The following is a 17536-nucleotide window of genomic DNA, read 5'->3' on the forward strand; positions in this document are numbered from 1 at the left end:
GTAGTTCTAGGTTCTAGGGCAGGCAGGAGACCAGCGGATTCGATTTGATGAGACTCAGGTACTAGCATCCACTAACAGGTATTATGGACGAATACACAGAGATTACCAAACACTAAAACAATTTTAACCGGAAAGAGAAAGAGGTGAAACTAAATGCTCTCTGGATTCCGGTACTGAAGAAGATGTGTACCAGTCTTTCACCAAGGGGTGATAGCAATAGCGAACGACAGCAGCCGACAAAAGCCAATTGCACTCTTGTTTCCGGAACATGTGACGTCACGCCTGTGTGTGCGAGTCACGCCTGTGACTGCAGTCAGCAGTGATCCTGAGTGTGCATAGGACCTTCGAAAAAACTACAACCCCCGTGAATATGTCCTCGTTGGCTGGAGATGACAACTTTGTTGTATGCAAGATTTTTGTTCAGTATAGCTCATTTAAGTATTATTTTTTAACAATGCTTCCGTCTATTAATGCTATTCACAACATTATAAAATTTGCTAAACCTGAGTTGAAAAAATTTCAGATATGTAGTTTTACGAAGCAGAAGGAGGGGTCCAGAGCCTCCTCGGTAAAGGGTTTGCTTGTAGGGCAGCGTGAGTTGCGTGATTGTAGTCCTGAGCCCGCTAAATTTTCCGCGCTGCTGGTGGGTTTCGCACGTGACGATTCCCGGAACTGCCGAAACGCGTGCGGGCCAGTCAGCGCCAGGGGCAGGAAGACCCGGCCGACCTCTGCTCCTGTCTGCCCTGAGTCAGCAGCGGCCGGAAACCGCAGAGCTGGCGATAACTGCCGCGGCTGCACTTAAATACAGAACTCTCCGTCCGCATCGACAGTCTTCAGCGCGAAAGCCCATCGCCACCGAAGCATCAGCGCCTCGCCTCTACAAGCACAGCGACATGCGTCAGTTCTCGGTAAGTCAAGCAACCAACTGCGATATTGTTGGTCGCCGAAGTGGCCGTGCGGGTAAAGGCGCTGCAGTCTGGAACCGCAAGACCGCTACGGTCGCAGGTTCGAATCCTGCCTCGGGCTTGGATGTTTATGATGTCCTTAGGTTCGTTAGGTTTAACTAGTTCTAAGTTCTAGGGGACTAATGACCTCAGCAGTTGAGTCCCATAGTGCTCAGAGCCATTTGAACCATTTTTTTGCGATATTGTTGGCTTAGGCAATGTTTAGAGGAGGTGCTCGTGACTTTCGGCAACCAGCGTGAAGAACCTGAGACCTTTTCCTACCGACTCATGTTACAAAATACACTAAAAATTAAATTATTTTCATAAGATTTTATTGACAATTTAATCACCTTCTTCACAGGATTAAATACTTTTCTTTTTTTCTTAATTAGTCTTCTGACTGCGGCCAGCCTCGAATTCCTGTCCTTTGCCAATCAAACGGGCTAAATTATTTATTGGTTGTATTCTATTAATTGTCTTCCCCTGCAGTTTTACACTCTACTGTTTCCTCTAGTACCATGAATGTTATTCTCTAATGTCTTAACACATGTCCTATCATCCTTTCCCTTCTTCTTGTCAGTGTTTTCCGTACATTACTTTTTCCGTCGATTCCACGCAGAACCTCCTCATTCCTTATCAGCCCACCTAATTTTTAACATTCTTCTGTAGCACCATATCTCAAACCCTTCCATTCACTTCTTTTCCGGTTTTCTCATAGTCGATGATTCACCGGCCAGAGTGGCCGAGCGGTTCTAGGTGCTACAGTCTGGAACCGCGTGACCGTTACGGTCGCAGATTCGAATCCTGCCTCGGGCATGGATGTGTGTGATATACTTAGGTTAGTTAGGTTTAAGTAATTCTAAGTTCTAGGGGACTTATGACCTCAGAAGTTAAGTCCCATAGTGCTCAGAGCCATTTTTTCGATGATTCACAACGCTGCCGTCCAGTCATACATTCTCACGAATTTGTTCTTGAAATTAACACCTATGTTTGATATCAGGGGCCTTGTTTAGGCCATGAATGCCCTCTTTGCTTGTGCTAGTCTGCTTTTTACGTCCTCCTCCGTTGGTCCCTCCGATGTGGTAGAATTTCTTAACTTCGTCTACTCCGTGGTCCCAATTTTGACGTTATCCCTACATTACTAAACCCTCGTAAAATTTATAATCGCAGTTGGTACCAATTCACGGGTCGCGGCAATCTGGAAGCGTCAATACAGGGTGTAAAACAGGACGTTTTGTACTTATTTTGTATGTGACGTATCACTGCAGACCTTTTGACTGTAATTAACTAGTGCATGAAATATAAATTATGTCCTTTGAATAAAATATGGAGTAGTAAAATTTAGTTTTCTAGAGGTAACTTCATCGCTAATGTCATTGCTGCCACTCCATATTACTTTAGAATTTCTTCGATTTGCTTTCTATCGATATTCTGTCCTCTCTAGATTGTTCATTTTATTCATTTTATCCATTGATTCTTCCTCGCTTCCACTCAGGATAGCAATGCTATCAGCGAATGATTGACATTCTTAACATAATTGAAAAGCCACGATCGTTTCAATATCGTTTACTAGATGGCCAGTTTCAGCACTCTAAAGGTGCCATCGTCGGATCTCAAACGTGGATTAACATTTATAAAACCATATGGACCTCATGGCACATGAGGTAGACCATCTGAAAAATATCATTGTTACAACGAATAAAAAATAATAAAAAATGCTCTCATGGTCGATCTTTCCATAAAATACAAAACTGAAGTCACCACATGAAACTACCACTGCTCGCCTAACACCGGTAGGCATCATCACGCTTCAGTGTGCTGAAACCCGTCATCTAGTAAACGATATTGAAGCGATCGTGGCTTTTCAATTATTTTAAAAACAGAGTGATCGCCCCACGACACATCATGTGTTCACCGCAAAAAAAGATTGACATTCTTTCACACCGAATTTCAACCGGATTCCTGCACTCATTTTCTATTTCCGTTATTGGCGACGCACAGACTGAACAGAAACAGAGGAAAACCGCCTCTCTGTCTTATATTCTTTTTAATTCTATTACCTCGTTCTTGGTTTTTCAAAACTCATTATTCCCTCTTAGTTCTTATAAATACGTAAGGACCGATAAATGAATTTTAACATTTTCTGTGCCTAGGTCTTTAATTAAAAAGGAAACTGAATCGATCGCAGCTGTGAGTTATTTATAATTTCTTAATCCTTTTTCGGTTTTTTGCTATTTCATCGTTAAAGCTGGTACAAGCTGTGGGCGATATCGAGGTCATGGCGATTGGAACTGAATGTCAGTTAAATAATGATTTGGAGGGTACGTGGACCACTTTGCAAACAATGTAAAATGGTCATAATCAAATTTTTAGTCAAACGGATTGCTGATGATGTACTTGCACTGACTTCATATAAAACTGCTACTTTTCGTAGTCTGCATTAAAAACGATGCGTTTTGGAATTATTTGTAGAGAACGGTGATTCATTCAGTTGAAGCTGATGTTCATACACACCGTTGTTTGTCAACTATAACGGTTCCTCCCTCGATAAACATTTTCTATTTCCTTTGAAACTCTCGGCAGCCGTGTCATCTCTGGACTCATCGACAGAAATTCTCCAACAAGTAGAAAAAAACTCTGTTGCGAGTGTTTTATTAATAATGAAGCGTTTCGTGTTATTAGCTCATCTTCAGATTATCTGTAATTAGTAACAACAATCTTGTTACATAACACTTAATTCGTGAACTTGTCTAGTACCTATCAGCAGGGTAGCTAAGCTAGAGGTGAGAAGTGTGATTCACTTGCCATGACAAACGGAGACCGCATTAGTCATATTTATAAGCCGGTGATATCACGACGTTAGAGAGAAAACCACAATCGTAAAACATGGACATTAGAAAGCTTGAAATGGCAAGTGAAAACCTTTAAGTTAAAGGTGTAAAATTACAGCAATAATAACAAATGCAGGATCTGAAATCAAGAAAGAAACTCACCAAACAATGGCAATATGCGATGTGAAGGTAGGTTACCTCATCGCAGCCATGTTTCACAGTGACAAACAAATACTGCTCTAGACAACGTATACGCTGAAGCGAGTGGGACGCACAGTAGATTGACGTGAGAAGGAAATTGAACGAGAGCGCCGGGAGGTAGCGCTGATAGACGTCGTTAGAGACGGAGCAAGATCTCGGATTAGGGAAGGAACGCGGCCGTGCCCTTTCAAAGGAACCATCCCGGCATTTGCCTGAAGTGATTAAAAATTATAAGATAGAATAATAATGTTCTTAAAAATTGAACTAGTGGTAACAAAGAAAATAACTATTAAGATAACTATTAAGATGGACCGAAACGTCAATCTAAATGAATAGGGAGAATTAGGAGGAGAGTGAGAGGAGAAAGGATAGGAAATGTTAAACGTATGGAAGCAGGTGGGGGGAGGAAAAACGCAAAAAACAAAAGCTTAAAAAATTTTAAGACAACGGGAAAATCGGACGTGAAACACGGTGGTAGGAGACAAAAGGCAGCAAAACAGACGAGCAGAATCGGCAGTCACGAAAAATTAAAAAAGGACGCTACCTAAATTTTGGCGCTGCTGACTCATAGTGTCATACAAAATTTTGTTTTTATTGACCAGGTGAGCGGTTCAAGGAAGGTTCTAGAATAAATTGCTATGTAACACAACTTTTGTTACTAATTACAGATAAACTGAGGATGCGCTAACCGCGCGAAACTGGTCATTATTTATAAAACACTCGCAACAAAGACTTTCTGTTTTTGGAACATTGAACCACCGTTGCTGCATAAGGCCAAAATGCAGTGGAGTAAGGTGTACATCGGCAGCAACATGCGGAATTGTCTCGTCACGCACGAAACTCGCTGAAGATCATTAAACTCACTGTAACCCGTATACAGCTCATTGCAAAAACTGAGAGCTCGTTTGCGTGTGTGTACTTGGAGAGGTTTACTTTGTTTTCATTTCATTTCTACCTTTGCTGTAACAAATTTTAAGATGTTACAGGAAAAGGTTACGTAAATCCATTTCCTGATATTGTTATCGAATTCTGGGTATGTTTGTAACTTTTTCTTTATTGAGTGTCGGTAAATACGAAATCGAAATAAAATCATAAGAACAACTCATATGTTCATTTCTGAAAATTATAACTCTGTCAGATATCGTTAACATGAGATAAATGAATTCTCAATTAGTGCCACATTTAACTTAAAATATATGACGAATAACGTTCCACATATGTGCCCATGGTCTAGGTCGGTTTGACTCCAAGAAAAAGATCATAATAGAACTAATTTGTTATTGATTCGATTTTTTAAGCTTCCTACTTACCTCCAATGCAAGAAAAGTGAAATTGAAATTTCGAATAATGATATTTCCTTGGAGCCTTCGTTTTCCGAATATTTCCTTGTCACTATTTCATGTTCACATGAACAATACAGCAGCACTTCCGACCATATTATTTTTGGAAAACGGAAAGCGTCTAGTGGAGTTTGCTCTCAAAATCCGCTGGCCAAGAGAGCGATGACAAGCTGTTTTTCATTAACAATACGTATCGGACTTGCTTCGACGTACATCATCATGCATAAACGAAAGCGACAGTAAATAAAAAATAAACTCCCTAAATCATGAGAAATTAAAATACAAATAAAATTACGCTACGAATCAAGACAGCAAGTTGTCCGAAACCGAAGCGTAGTAAAAGGGGAAGTTTAGTTTCTCGTCGGTGGGTTGTTGCTAAAGCTGAAGGCTACGTTGAATGCATGCCGCGTCTCCTACTTGAATCTTACAGCACTGCTTTCATCGTAGCTGTGAACAGTAAAATAACTGTAAACAGAATTTGAAATATTGCATTGCGTTGCAAATAGGATTGTGTGATAATGGCATCGGCTATTAGGAGATGTGATTTTAATTACACTGAAAAATTGGAAGTGTTACACAATGAAGCAGAGTCCCCTATTTATCAAACAGTATGGGCATATAATCTGTATCAGTATGAGCTATGACACACAAGGACATGAACTCGCTCTTGTATTTGTTGTAATAATGATGCAGGTCTCTTATCGAGGAATTTCTCGCCATACCAGAAACATGTACTGTCTCTGTTCATGAAGATTGCTGATCGGGGGCTGGTATGGAAGTATACGTCTTCCTATCACATCACACACGTGCTCGGGTGGCAAATCAGGAAACCGTGCCGGTCAGTAAAAACCCCGTATATTCCTCGAAGTGTTTCTGGTGTGAACTGGGGAATGAGGCCTTGCATTATCCTGATGGAATATGTCGCTTGTTACGCTGGTCACTGAGGGGACGACAAGTTTTACCACTACTACCACATACTGGGTAGCATTCAGCCTACTTTCAGCAATTATCAGATCCGTCCTGTTGACACATACAATAGCTCCTAACATCATGATTGCAGGAGCCGGAGAGGTATGAGTCTCCAGAACCGCTTCTTCCTGAAACCTTTCACTGGATCGGACACGCAAGCATTGGTATCGATCTGACCGCCGCAAACAGAAGCGACACTCGTTGCTCGACGCTATAGAACTCCACTCAATGTCCCAATGGACTCTAGTTCTCAACCCAGCTTTCAGTAATCTGTTCCCAGCTGTGCTTTGTGATTCTCAGAGGTAGTCGACCAATCCTACGACTTTCTAATAGTGCAGACGTTCTGGAAGAACCTACGCCTACACTTTCAGCAACACGGTTGCCCTGAAGCCATCCGTGCGATTTGTCAGTATGATGCTCCCACGTTCCACGTGCCAATGATTCGACATATCTCATGGCCCGAGAGATGACGATGCGCATCTTTTGTACATGCTTTGTTGCATCTCCACCTGAAGTTCCAGCACAGGTTAGACATTCCCACAGCCATCATGTATTCACACCATTCCTAATCTGTAGGAATCGTTTTTTTCTGTACTTAAAATAACGAGAATAAGTTCGCAAGAATGAAATTTTAATCACATTCCATTCTTGTGAAAGGAATTCAAGGAAAACAGCCGATGTTGCCCATTTCCGTAATCGAACTATAATCACTGACTCGATCTGAACAAGGTATGGTGCAAAATTGCAGCATACCTCCAATGTTATCCAATTTGTACACTGAGCAACAAGTGAACGAAATGTGGAAGCTCAGGGAGAAGAAATATAAGCTTTGAGATTTGCCGATGACATTTTAATTCAGTCAGAGATAAGAAGAGTTTTGGAAGAGCTTTTGTACGAAATGGATAGGGTCTTCAAAAGAAATTAAAAGATGAACTTCAGCAAAAGTAGAAGAGGTGTAAAGGAATGTAGTGGAATTAGACCAGGCGATTCTGAGGGAACTAGATTAGAAAATGAAAAAGTAAAAGTAGTTTCACGATTTCGGCAGCAAAATACTGATGATGGCCGACGTAGACAGGATAAACACTGACGCAAAAAAATTGCAACACCAAGAAGGAGTTGTGCAACGTAAATGAAACTCGGTAGGCTTGTTTCTACATCTGAAAAATGTCTCTTCAAATTTTGTGACAGTCGCTTAAGATTGGCGCTAGTAGCACCACTAAGAGGACACAAATCAGGTTTGCTTCAAATACACCATCTTTCATAATGGACATGGTGAGTCGATGTTAATAAGAGCGCCTTCAAGGTGACTGAAACGTCATTATCAACACCTCAGTTTGAACGGTGTCGTGTAATAGGACTACAGAAGCTGTACGTTCCTTATGCAATACTGAAGAAAGACTTGCCACGAATGCAGCCACTGTGTATGATTGCTGGTGGTGTACGGTCGCAGGAAGACCGGACTCCGGACAACCACATGGCACTGCCGACAGGGGAGTCCAGCATATGGCTCTGGGGCATCCTACTGCATCTGCAGCAGCAATTTGTGTAGCAGTTGGCACCACAGTGACAAAACGAACTGTTACAAACGGGTTACTTCAAAGAAAGCTCCGAGCCAGACCGTTTTGTAGTGTGCATTTCACTGACCCCACACCATCACCATTTACGACTTCAGTGGCGTCAATCGAGAGCTCATTGTAGCCCGGGGTGTTTTGTGCCCCAGTGCCAATGATGACCGTGAATTGGTTAGAAGGTGGTTAGTTGAGGGCCAGCAACCAACCTGTCTGTTTTTTAGACACACTGCACCTACACTTAGAGTTATGGTCTGGGGTGCGATTTCGTATGACAGAAGGATCACTCTCGTCGTTATCCCACGCACCTTGTACGTCGGTCTAGTAATACGACCTATTGTGCCGCCATTCATGAACAGCATTCCAGTGAGCGTTTTCCAATAAGACAACGCACTCCCACATATCGCTGTTGTAGCCCAACATGCTCTAGAGTGTGAACATCTTGCCTTGGCCTGCTCGATCACCAAGTCTGTCTCCAATCGATCACATACGGAACATGGCTGGACGACAACTCCAGCGTCATCCACAACCAGCATTAACCGTCCCTGTATTGACCGACGAAGTGCAACAGGCATGGAAATCCCACACACTGTACTAGTAGTAGCAGCTTTATTCATCGGTAGATCTCTTTTTACTAGGATATAGGACATGTCAAAGTACTTACCAATTTAGATCAACTTAAAATAAGCTAATTCGTATACACAAATATTTAAGGACTTCTAGTTAGACACAATCATTAGATTTACTCCTGGTGTACAATACTTTTTACTTCACTCACTACGCACACACACACACACACACACACACACACACACACACACACACTGGTGATCTCCGGTCCATTTTCTGTGCCGCAACTTGCCATTTGCTATCCTGGAAGGCTGAGTCAGCATCCCTCCATAATGAGTGAGATGTTGAACTCAGAAAGAGGAAGAGGTATTAGTATTGTGCCATGCATAGCTTGAGGGTAAGTATTTGTAGAAAGGAAAGAAAGAAAGAAAAGAACATAAAGTAAAGGTGTTATGTGGAATGTTGGATATTTTACAATCATTATTATTATTGCTCGAACAATCCACGGGTATACTGCCGGTTCATAGTGTCCAATGGGCACAATATTTCGACGATCAGGCATGTCGCCATCAGGTGCGCTGACGAACTGAGCTCCTGAGGGCGGACGGCCGATTTAAATCCCTCCCCCCGCGGGCCGCACTCTTCGCCGCTTCGACGCCACGACAGATTCCGACGCCCACGTCTTCGCGGCCGTCGGCGCGCGGGCGCGGACGGCGAAGAGAGCGGCCCGCGGGGGGAGGGATTTAAATCGGCTGCCGGGCTCAGGAGCTCAGTTCGTCAGCGCACCTGACGATGGCGACATGCCTGATCGCCGAAATATTGTGCCCGTTGGACACTATGAACCGGCAGTATACCCGTGAACTGTTGGAGCAACAAATACGCCGGGAGAAACTGAAGAATCACATTATTATTATTATTATTTATTTGTTTAACATTTTTTATTAACCCCTACTTTGTTTTAGCTAAGTAATCCTTCAATGTATAAAATGTATTGCATAACAGGTACATTTTAGCTTCCTTTTTAAATAAGCGTATTTTTGCATTTCTTTAATCTCTTTTGGTAATTTATTGTACAGTATTATTCGTTGGTAGAAAATGCTGTTTTGAGTTTTATGTTTATTTTATCCTGGTAAATGTAAGTTGAGTATCTCTTTTTAAATGGTCATAGACAGAGCTGTTTGTGCAGTAATTACCAATGTTATTTTTGATGTGTACAACTGACTGGTAATCCAACACGTGTACAAGATAATGCGTACACTTTTACACGCTTACTTTCAACATTCTTGAGGTTAACCGATTATCAATGTCCCAGTAGTTCACATTTGCATTGGCTTATGTCGTTCTTACGTTAATCTGTGATCCTGAATTGTTAATCGCTCAAATGTGTTACCTAGACAAATGAGTGTTCTGAAGGTGTCTGCATGGAAGTGAGTGTGACGTGAAGCAGTTCAAACGCGAACAGCAGAAAACATTTTGAAATGTGATGCTACAGAAGAACGCTCAAGATCAGATTGTGAGATGGACTAACTGATCTGGAAATACTGAATCGAATTGGCAAACAAAGAAATTTATAGCAGCACTTGAACAAAAGGAGGGATAGGTTGATAGGATACATCCTGAGGCGTCAAGGAAGAATCAGTTTTGAAACAGAGGGAAATGTGCAAAACACAAATAGTGGTGGCAGAACTAGACATGAATGCAATAAGCAGATTCAAAATGACGTATGTTGTAGTAGTAATACTGAGACGAAGAGGCTTCCACAGGAGGCTTCCACAGCGTGCAGAGCTCTATCAGACTAGTCATCAGACTGAAGACAGCACCAACAACATAGTGCAAGTTGAAGTTTTTGTAGTTCCACATTAGTAAGCTATTAGTTCGACATTAGTTACTTCGGGCTACAAATGCGGTCCCATTAGCTTAATGTGGCGTGAGCCTCACCCCTCTACTATCTTATAACAGTCAAGTCTAAATTACGAGGGTCACTCCAAAAGAAATGCACACTTTTGTTTTGGTCATCAGTCTACTGACTGGTTTGATGCGGCCCGCCACGAATTCCTTTCCTGTGCTAACCTCTTCATCTCAGAGTAGCACTTGCAACCTACGTCCTCAATTATTTGCTTGACGTATTCCAATCTGTGTCTTCCTCTACAGTTTTTGCCCTCTACAGCTCCCTCTGGTACCACGGAAGTCATTCCCTCATGTCTTAGCAGATGTCCTATCATCCTGCCCCTTCTCCTTATCAGTGTTTTCCACATATTCCTTTCCTCTCCGATTCTGCGTAGAACCTCCTCATTCCTTACCTTATCAGTCCACCTAATTTTCAACATTCGTCTATAGCACCACATCTCAAATGCTTCAATTCTCTTCTGTCCCGGTTTTCCCACAGTCCATGTTTCACTACCATACAATGCTGTACTCCAGACGTGCATCCTCAGAAATTTCTTCCTCAAATTAAGGCCGGTATTGTTGATATCAGTAGACTTCTCTTGGCCAGAAATGCCTTTTTTGCCATAGCGAGTCTGCTTTTGATACCCTCCTTGCTCCGTCCGTCATTGGTTATTTTACTGCCTAGGTAGCAGAATTCCTTAACTTCATTGACTTCGTGACCATCAATCGTGATGTTAAGTTTCTCGCTGTTCTCATTTCTACCACTTCTCATTAGCTTCGTCATTCTCCGATTTACTCTCAAACCATACTGTGTACTCATTAGACTGTTCATTCCGTTCAGCATACCATTTAATTCTTCTTCACTTTCACTCAGGATAGCAATGTCATCAGCGAATCGTATCATTGATATCCTTTTACCTTGTATTTTTATTCCACTTCTGAACCTTTCTTTTATTTCCATCATTGCTTCCTCGATGTACAGATTGAAGAGTAGGGGCGAAAGGCTACAGCCTTGTCTTACACCCTTCTTAATACGAGCACTTCGTTCTTGATCGTCCACTCTTATTATTCCCTCTTGGTTGTTGTACATATTGTATATGACCCGTCTCTCCCTATAGCTTACCCCTACTTTTTTCAGAATCTCGAACAGCTTGCACCATTTTATATTGTCGAACGCTTTTTCCAGGTCGACAAATCCTATGAAAGTGTCTTGACTTTTCTTTTAGCCTTGCTTCCATTATTAGCCGTAACGTCAGAATTGCCTCTCTCGTCCCTTTACTTTTCCTAAAGCCAAACTGATCGTCACCTAGGGCATTCTCAATTTTCTTTTCCATTCTTCTGTATATTATTCTTGTAAGCAGCTTTGATGCATGAGCTGTTAAGCTGATTGTGCGATAATTCTCGCACTTGTCAGCTCTTGCCGTCTTCGGAATTGTGTGGATGATGCTTTTCCGAAAGTCAGATGGTATGTCGCCAGACTCATATATTCTACACACCAACGTGAATAGTCGTTTTGTTGCCACTTCCCCCAATGATTTTAGAAATTCTGATGGAATGTTATCTATCCCTTCTGCCTTATTTGACCGTAAGTCCTCCAAAGCTCTTTTAAATTCCGATTTCAATACTGGATCCCCTATCTCTTCTAAATCGACTCCTGTTTCTTCTTCTATCACATCAGACAAATCTTCACCCTCATAGAGGCTTTCAATGTATTCTTTTCACCTATCTGTTCTCTCCTCTGCATTTAACAGTGGAATTCCCGTTGCACTCTTAATGTTACCACCGTTGCTTTTAATGTCACCAAAGGTTGTTTTGACTTTCCTGTATGCTGAGTCTGTCCTTCCGACAATCGTATCTTTTTCGATGTCTTCACATTTTCCCTGCAGCCATTTCGTCTTAGCTTCCCTGCACTTCCTATTTATTTCATTCCTCAGCGACTTGTATTTCTGTATTCCTGATTTTCCCGGAACATGTTTATACTTCCTCCTTTCATCAATCAACTGAAGTATTTCTTCTGTTACCCATGGTTTCTTCGCAGCTACCTTCTTTGTACCTATGTTTTCCTTCCCAACTTCTGTGATGGCCCTTTTTAGAGATGTCCATTCCTCTTCAACTGTACTGCCTACTGCGCTATTCCTTATTGCTGTGTCTATAGCGTTAGAGAACTTCAAACGTATCTCGTCATTCCTTAGTACTTCCGTATCCCACTTCTTTGTGTATTGATTCTTCCTGACTAATGTCTTGAACTTTAGCCTACTCTTCATCACTACTATATTGTGATCTGAGTCTATATCTGCTCCTGGGTACGCCTTACAATCCAGAATCTGATTTCGGAATCTCTGTCTGACCATGATGTAATCTAATTGAAATCTTCCCGTATCTCCCGGCCTTTTCCAAGTATACCTCCTCCTCTTGTGATTCTTGAACAGGGTATTCGTTATTACTAGCTGAAACTTATTACAGAACTCAATTAGTCTTTCTCCTCTTTCATTCCTTGTCCCAAGCCCACATTCTCCTGTAACCTTTTCTTCTACTCCTTCCCCTACAACTGCATTCCAGTCGCCCATGACTATTAGATTTCCGTCCCCCTTTACATACTTCATTACCTTTTCAATATCCTCATACACTTTCTCTATCTGTTTATCTTCAGCTTGCGACGTCGGCATGTATACCTGAATTATCGGTTGTCGGTGTTGGTCTGCTGTCGATTCTGATTAGAACAACCCGGTCACTGAACCGTTCACAGTAACAAACCCGCTGGCCTACCTTCCTATTCATAACGAATCCTACACCTGTTATACCATTTTCTGCTGCTGTTGATATTACCCGATACTCATCTGACCAGAAATCCTTGTCTTCACTTCACTGACTCCTACTATATCTAGATTGAGCCTTTGCATTTCCCTTTTCAGATTTTCTGGTTTCCCTACCACGTTCAAGCTTCTGACATTCCACGCCCCGACTCGTAGAACGTTATCCTTTCGTTGATTATTCAATCTTTTTCTCATGGTAACCTCCCCCTTGGCAGTCCCCTCCCGGAGATCCGAATGGGGGTCTGTTCCGGAGTCTTTTGCCAATGGAGAGATCATCATGACGCTTCTTCAATTACAGGACACATGTCCTGTGGATACACGTTACGTGTCTTTAATGCAATGGTTTCCATTGCCTTCTGCATCCTCATGTCGTTGATCATTGCTGATTCTTCCGCCTTTAGGGGCAGGACAAGAGAGTGCCCTGAACCTCTTTGACACGGCCGTTGGCAGAATGAGGCTGACTTCTTATGCCGGAAGTCTTCGGCCGCCAATGCTGATTATTTATCGAAATTTAGGCAGTGGCGGGGATCGAACCCGGGACAGAAAACGTTTAGATTACGAATCAAAGACGCTACCCCTAGACCACGGGTACTTGCACACTATTTTCTTTAAATCCATCTTTTATTCTACATGTTTGAAAGTTTTATAGTGTGTAGACAGATCCTTTAGGAACAATATTTTCATTTCTCCACATAATTTCCATCCCTCTCAACTGCCTTACGCCATCTTGGAACCGACGCCTATATACCGGCACGGTAAAACTCTGGACCAACCTTTAGAGTCTTTCAGTTTCCCAAAGATATGATAGTCACATGGAGCCAGGTCAGGACTTTAAGTCAGGTGTTTCAGTGTTGTCCATCCGAGTTTTGTGACCGCTTCCACGGTTTTTTGACTGACATGTAGGCGTGCATTGTCGTGCAACAGCAAAATATCCTGCTTTTTTCGATGTGGTCGAACACGACTCAGTCGAGCTTGAAGCTTCTTCAGTGTCGTCACATATGCATCAGAATTTATGGTGGTTCCACTTGGTATGATGTCCACAAGCAAGAGTCCTTCGGAATCGAAAAACACCGTTGCCATAACGTTTCCAGCAGAAGGTGTGGTTTTGAATTTTTTTTTTCTTCGGTGAATTTGCATGATGCCACTCCATTGATTGCCTCTTCTTCTCTGGTGAAAAATGAAGGAGCCATGTTTCATCACCTGCCACAATTCTTCCAAGAAATTCATCTCCACCATTCTCGGACTGTTCCAAAAGTTCGCTGTATACCGTTTTCCTTGTTTCTTTGTGAGACACTGTCAACATCCTGGGAACCCACCTGGCACAAACCTCTTTTAATGCCAACACTTTCAGTAGTCTGCAAACACTTCCTTCCCCTATCCCAACGTAGCGTGACAATTCGTTCACTGTGATGCGTCTGCCAGCAGTCACCAATTCGTTAACTCTCTGCACTTCGTCTGGAGTGTGTGCAGTACGAGGCCTGCCGCTGCGAGGACAATCCTCAATATTGCCGCGCCCGCTTTCATCACGTAACCTGCTTGCCCATCGACGAACTGTACTGCGATCGACAGCAGCATCTCCATACACCTTTTTCAACCTCTTGTGGCTGTTTCCAACTGTCTCGTTTCACAGCACAGGAATTCTATGATATCACGTTGCTTCTGACGAACGTCAAGTGTAGCAGCCATCTTGAAGACATACTGTGACGGCGCCACTCACGGAAACAGGTTGAACTAAGTTTGAAAACAAGCGGGAAGGATGTATCTACACACTGTAAAACTTTTCACACATTCAGAATGAAAACTGTATTTTTACAAAAATAGTGTGCATTTATTTTGGAGTGACCCTCGTACTACTGAACGGAACTTAAAAACTAGTGTTCCCATGTAGCCGGGCGGGGTGGCCGAGCGGTTCTAGGCGCTTCAGTCCGGAACCGCGTGACTGATACGGTCGCAGGTTCGACTCCTGCTTCGGGCATGGATGTGTGTGATGTCCTTGGGTTAGTCAGGTTTAAGTAGTTCTAGGGGACTGATGACCTCAGATGTTGAGGTCCAATAGTGCTCAGAGCCATTTGAACCATTTCTAGTGTTCCCCTTTGCACAAGATTCGTTTGGTTTGCTAGCAACTGTCAGATGAGAAGAATTAGTTTCGAAATTAGAACAAGAGCGATGCAGCAGGTTATACTGGTTGACAAGGCAACTACCATTCCACAGGTATTCTGTCTGACGGTGGTGGTGGCCAGCTGCGCGGCGATCCTCTCCGCAAGCCCCGTGGCGTCACCAGAGGCGCCACCTGCCCCAGCGACAGAGGCGCCGGTGACGGAAGCGGCTGAGGACCTGGGTCCGGGCGCGCTGTTGCAGGACTATGAGGAGGACTACGAGGACGCGGACGCGCTAGGTGACGGGGATCCGGAGGGCGAGGACATGGAGGCGGCGGGCGCGCTCGTCTTCCGACCGCTGTTCGCCTACCGCCGCAAGATGGAGCGCCAGGCGCGCCGCCGAAGGGGGCGGGCCCACCGATCCTACCACCACCAGCCGCACTACAGCCACGGCCGCTACTACCACTACTGACAGTTCCGAGCAGCTTCGCTCGCCTGCTGCAGCTCTCTCGCCGACGTGACCGGCCCACACACGCCATCGATTCTCCATGACAACTGTTTCAATTTGAGACAAATTGTATACTGTAACAATTACTCGCCAGTAACCCTTTCGCTGCTACAGACGCGCTCTCTACATTCCTGAGGGCGGCTTTTGTTGTAATAAGTTTCCATTAATTTACGTCTATGGTCACAATCTTTTTTTGTTTAACAAATTACCGGCTTCGGTCTTTAATGACCATCATCAGATCTGTTTCATAAAAACAAAGTCCCAATGTACCGCAGCCATAGTGGCATTAGGACTTTGTTATTATGAAACAGATCTGATGATGGTCATTAAAGACTGAAACCGGCAATCTGTTAAACAAAAAAGATTGTGACCGTAGACGAAAATTGAAGGAAACTTATTACATATACGAGTCACTGTGTTTCTTCGCGACGATGTCGCAGCTTGTGAGGCTTTTGTTGTGGCTGTACTGCTCTCCAGATGATGGTGCTTGTGCCGACAGATTGCGTTCCGGCCGATATAAAATACTTTTCATCCTATTTTTCGAGAAATACAGGGTGAAAAAATTTGATGATTGCACATCTTACAGTATGTTATCTTCACCTATTATAAGACTGAGCTTCTTTTCGCTACATTCCGTAGTTACTGTGATGCAACAAATTTAGTAAAACTATGCCCGACATTTTAAAGATTTTGCAGAGGGAAAAACGAATTGCTTAAATTTAGCGTATGGTTGATTTTACTTCATACATTGCCGTGCATGAAATGTAGATAAGATATCGCAGTTACATTTAAAATTGAGAGCATTTTATTCTCGAGATATATCCGATGGACGGATTCACGTCCTTGTGCATCGCGAATCGTGTGGTCATAACAATCATCATATATCATAAACGATTCAAGGTATCGAAACGTTGTTTTTTGCAAACGACATCACGCAATGAGGCACATATGTTGTATGATAAATACTCGAAACTTTTTTATTCAGCGAAATATGGAAGTAATACGTCCGCAGCAGCGAGAAGTCGGTGGCTCAGGGCGCATACAGACGTCCATAGCTCTATAGGAAAACCTAGCAGCACATGTATACACGTCTATAGCACCAGCGAACAGCTTACCAGTCGTTTATACACGTCCACAGCAGCAAAAGGGTTAATAATATTTTGTACACTTTAATTTATTAATAAACCACGTAATGAGAAATAAACGCTTCTCTCACTGTAACATCTCTGGGTTCCAAACTGTGTTTAAGATTCTGTGTTTCCTCCAGAATAATTTGATGAGTACTGTGAACGACAGTCTTGTTAGACATACTATTTGGACTCCAAATATCTTGTTGAGATTCACGTAATCCATTATTAGCTTTAGGCCACAGCTACATCACACCAAGGTCTCTGCTGAGTTATCGTCCAAATTTGTTCCTTGTCCATCAATGTGTAGCGAACTAGTGCCAGTGACAATTTCACTGTAGTAGCTTTAGATTGCGATTTTAAGAAGCTTGGAAGCGCAAATTCGTGTCAGAGAGAACACTGGGTTCGTTGTTGAAACGTGGGACTTAGGGAAAGCAGGAACTGAGGTGTGGACGGAGCCTAATCAGTTACCGTTGGTTACACAGTAAACACATACACTTTATTTAAGGAAACAATATTTTAAAAACAATATTTTTTTAAAATAAATTGACTGTAACACAAGCTACACTGACGGCCGCAGGCCTGATTAAGAAGAATTCAAATTATTTGTCGGCTGAAGGCCACAAGCAATAGGAATAATTTAAACAAATATTCTTTTTAAGCAACTGACACAATCAGACCA

The 17536-nt window shown here is 42.7% G+C and overlaps 1 protein-coding gene across 1 annotated transcript; it reads left to right on the forward strand.

The window, feature by feature from the left end:
* Window positions 1–803: 803 nt before the first annotated feature.
* LOC126480961 (uncharacterized) lies at window positions 804–16948 on the forward strand. Its single transcript, XM_050104390.1, has 2 exons — window positions 804–908; window positions 15335–16948. Exons 1-2 carry the CDS (start codon window positions 894–896, stop codon window positions 15689–15691), a joined length of 372 nt encoding a protein of 123 aa, XP_049960347.1. The 5' UTR covers window positions 804–893; the 3' UTR covers window positions 15692–16948.
* Window positions 16949–17536: the final 588 nt, after the last annotated feature.

Source organism: Schistocerca serialis, chromosome 5 (assembly GCF_023864345.2).
Source record: "Schistocerca serialis cubense isolate TAMUIC-IGC-003099 chromosome 5, iqSchSeri2.2, whole genome shotgun sequence".
Lineage (NCBI taxonomy): Eukaryota > Metazoa > Arthropoda > Insecta > Orthoptera > Acrididae > Schistocerca > Schistocerca serialis.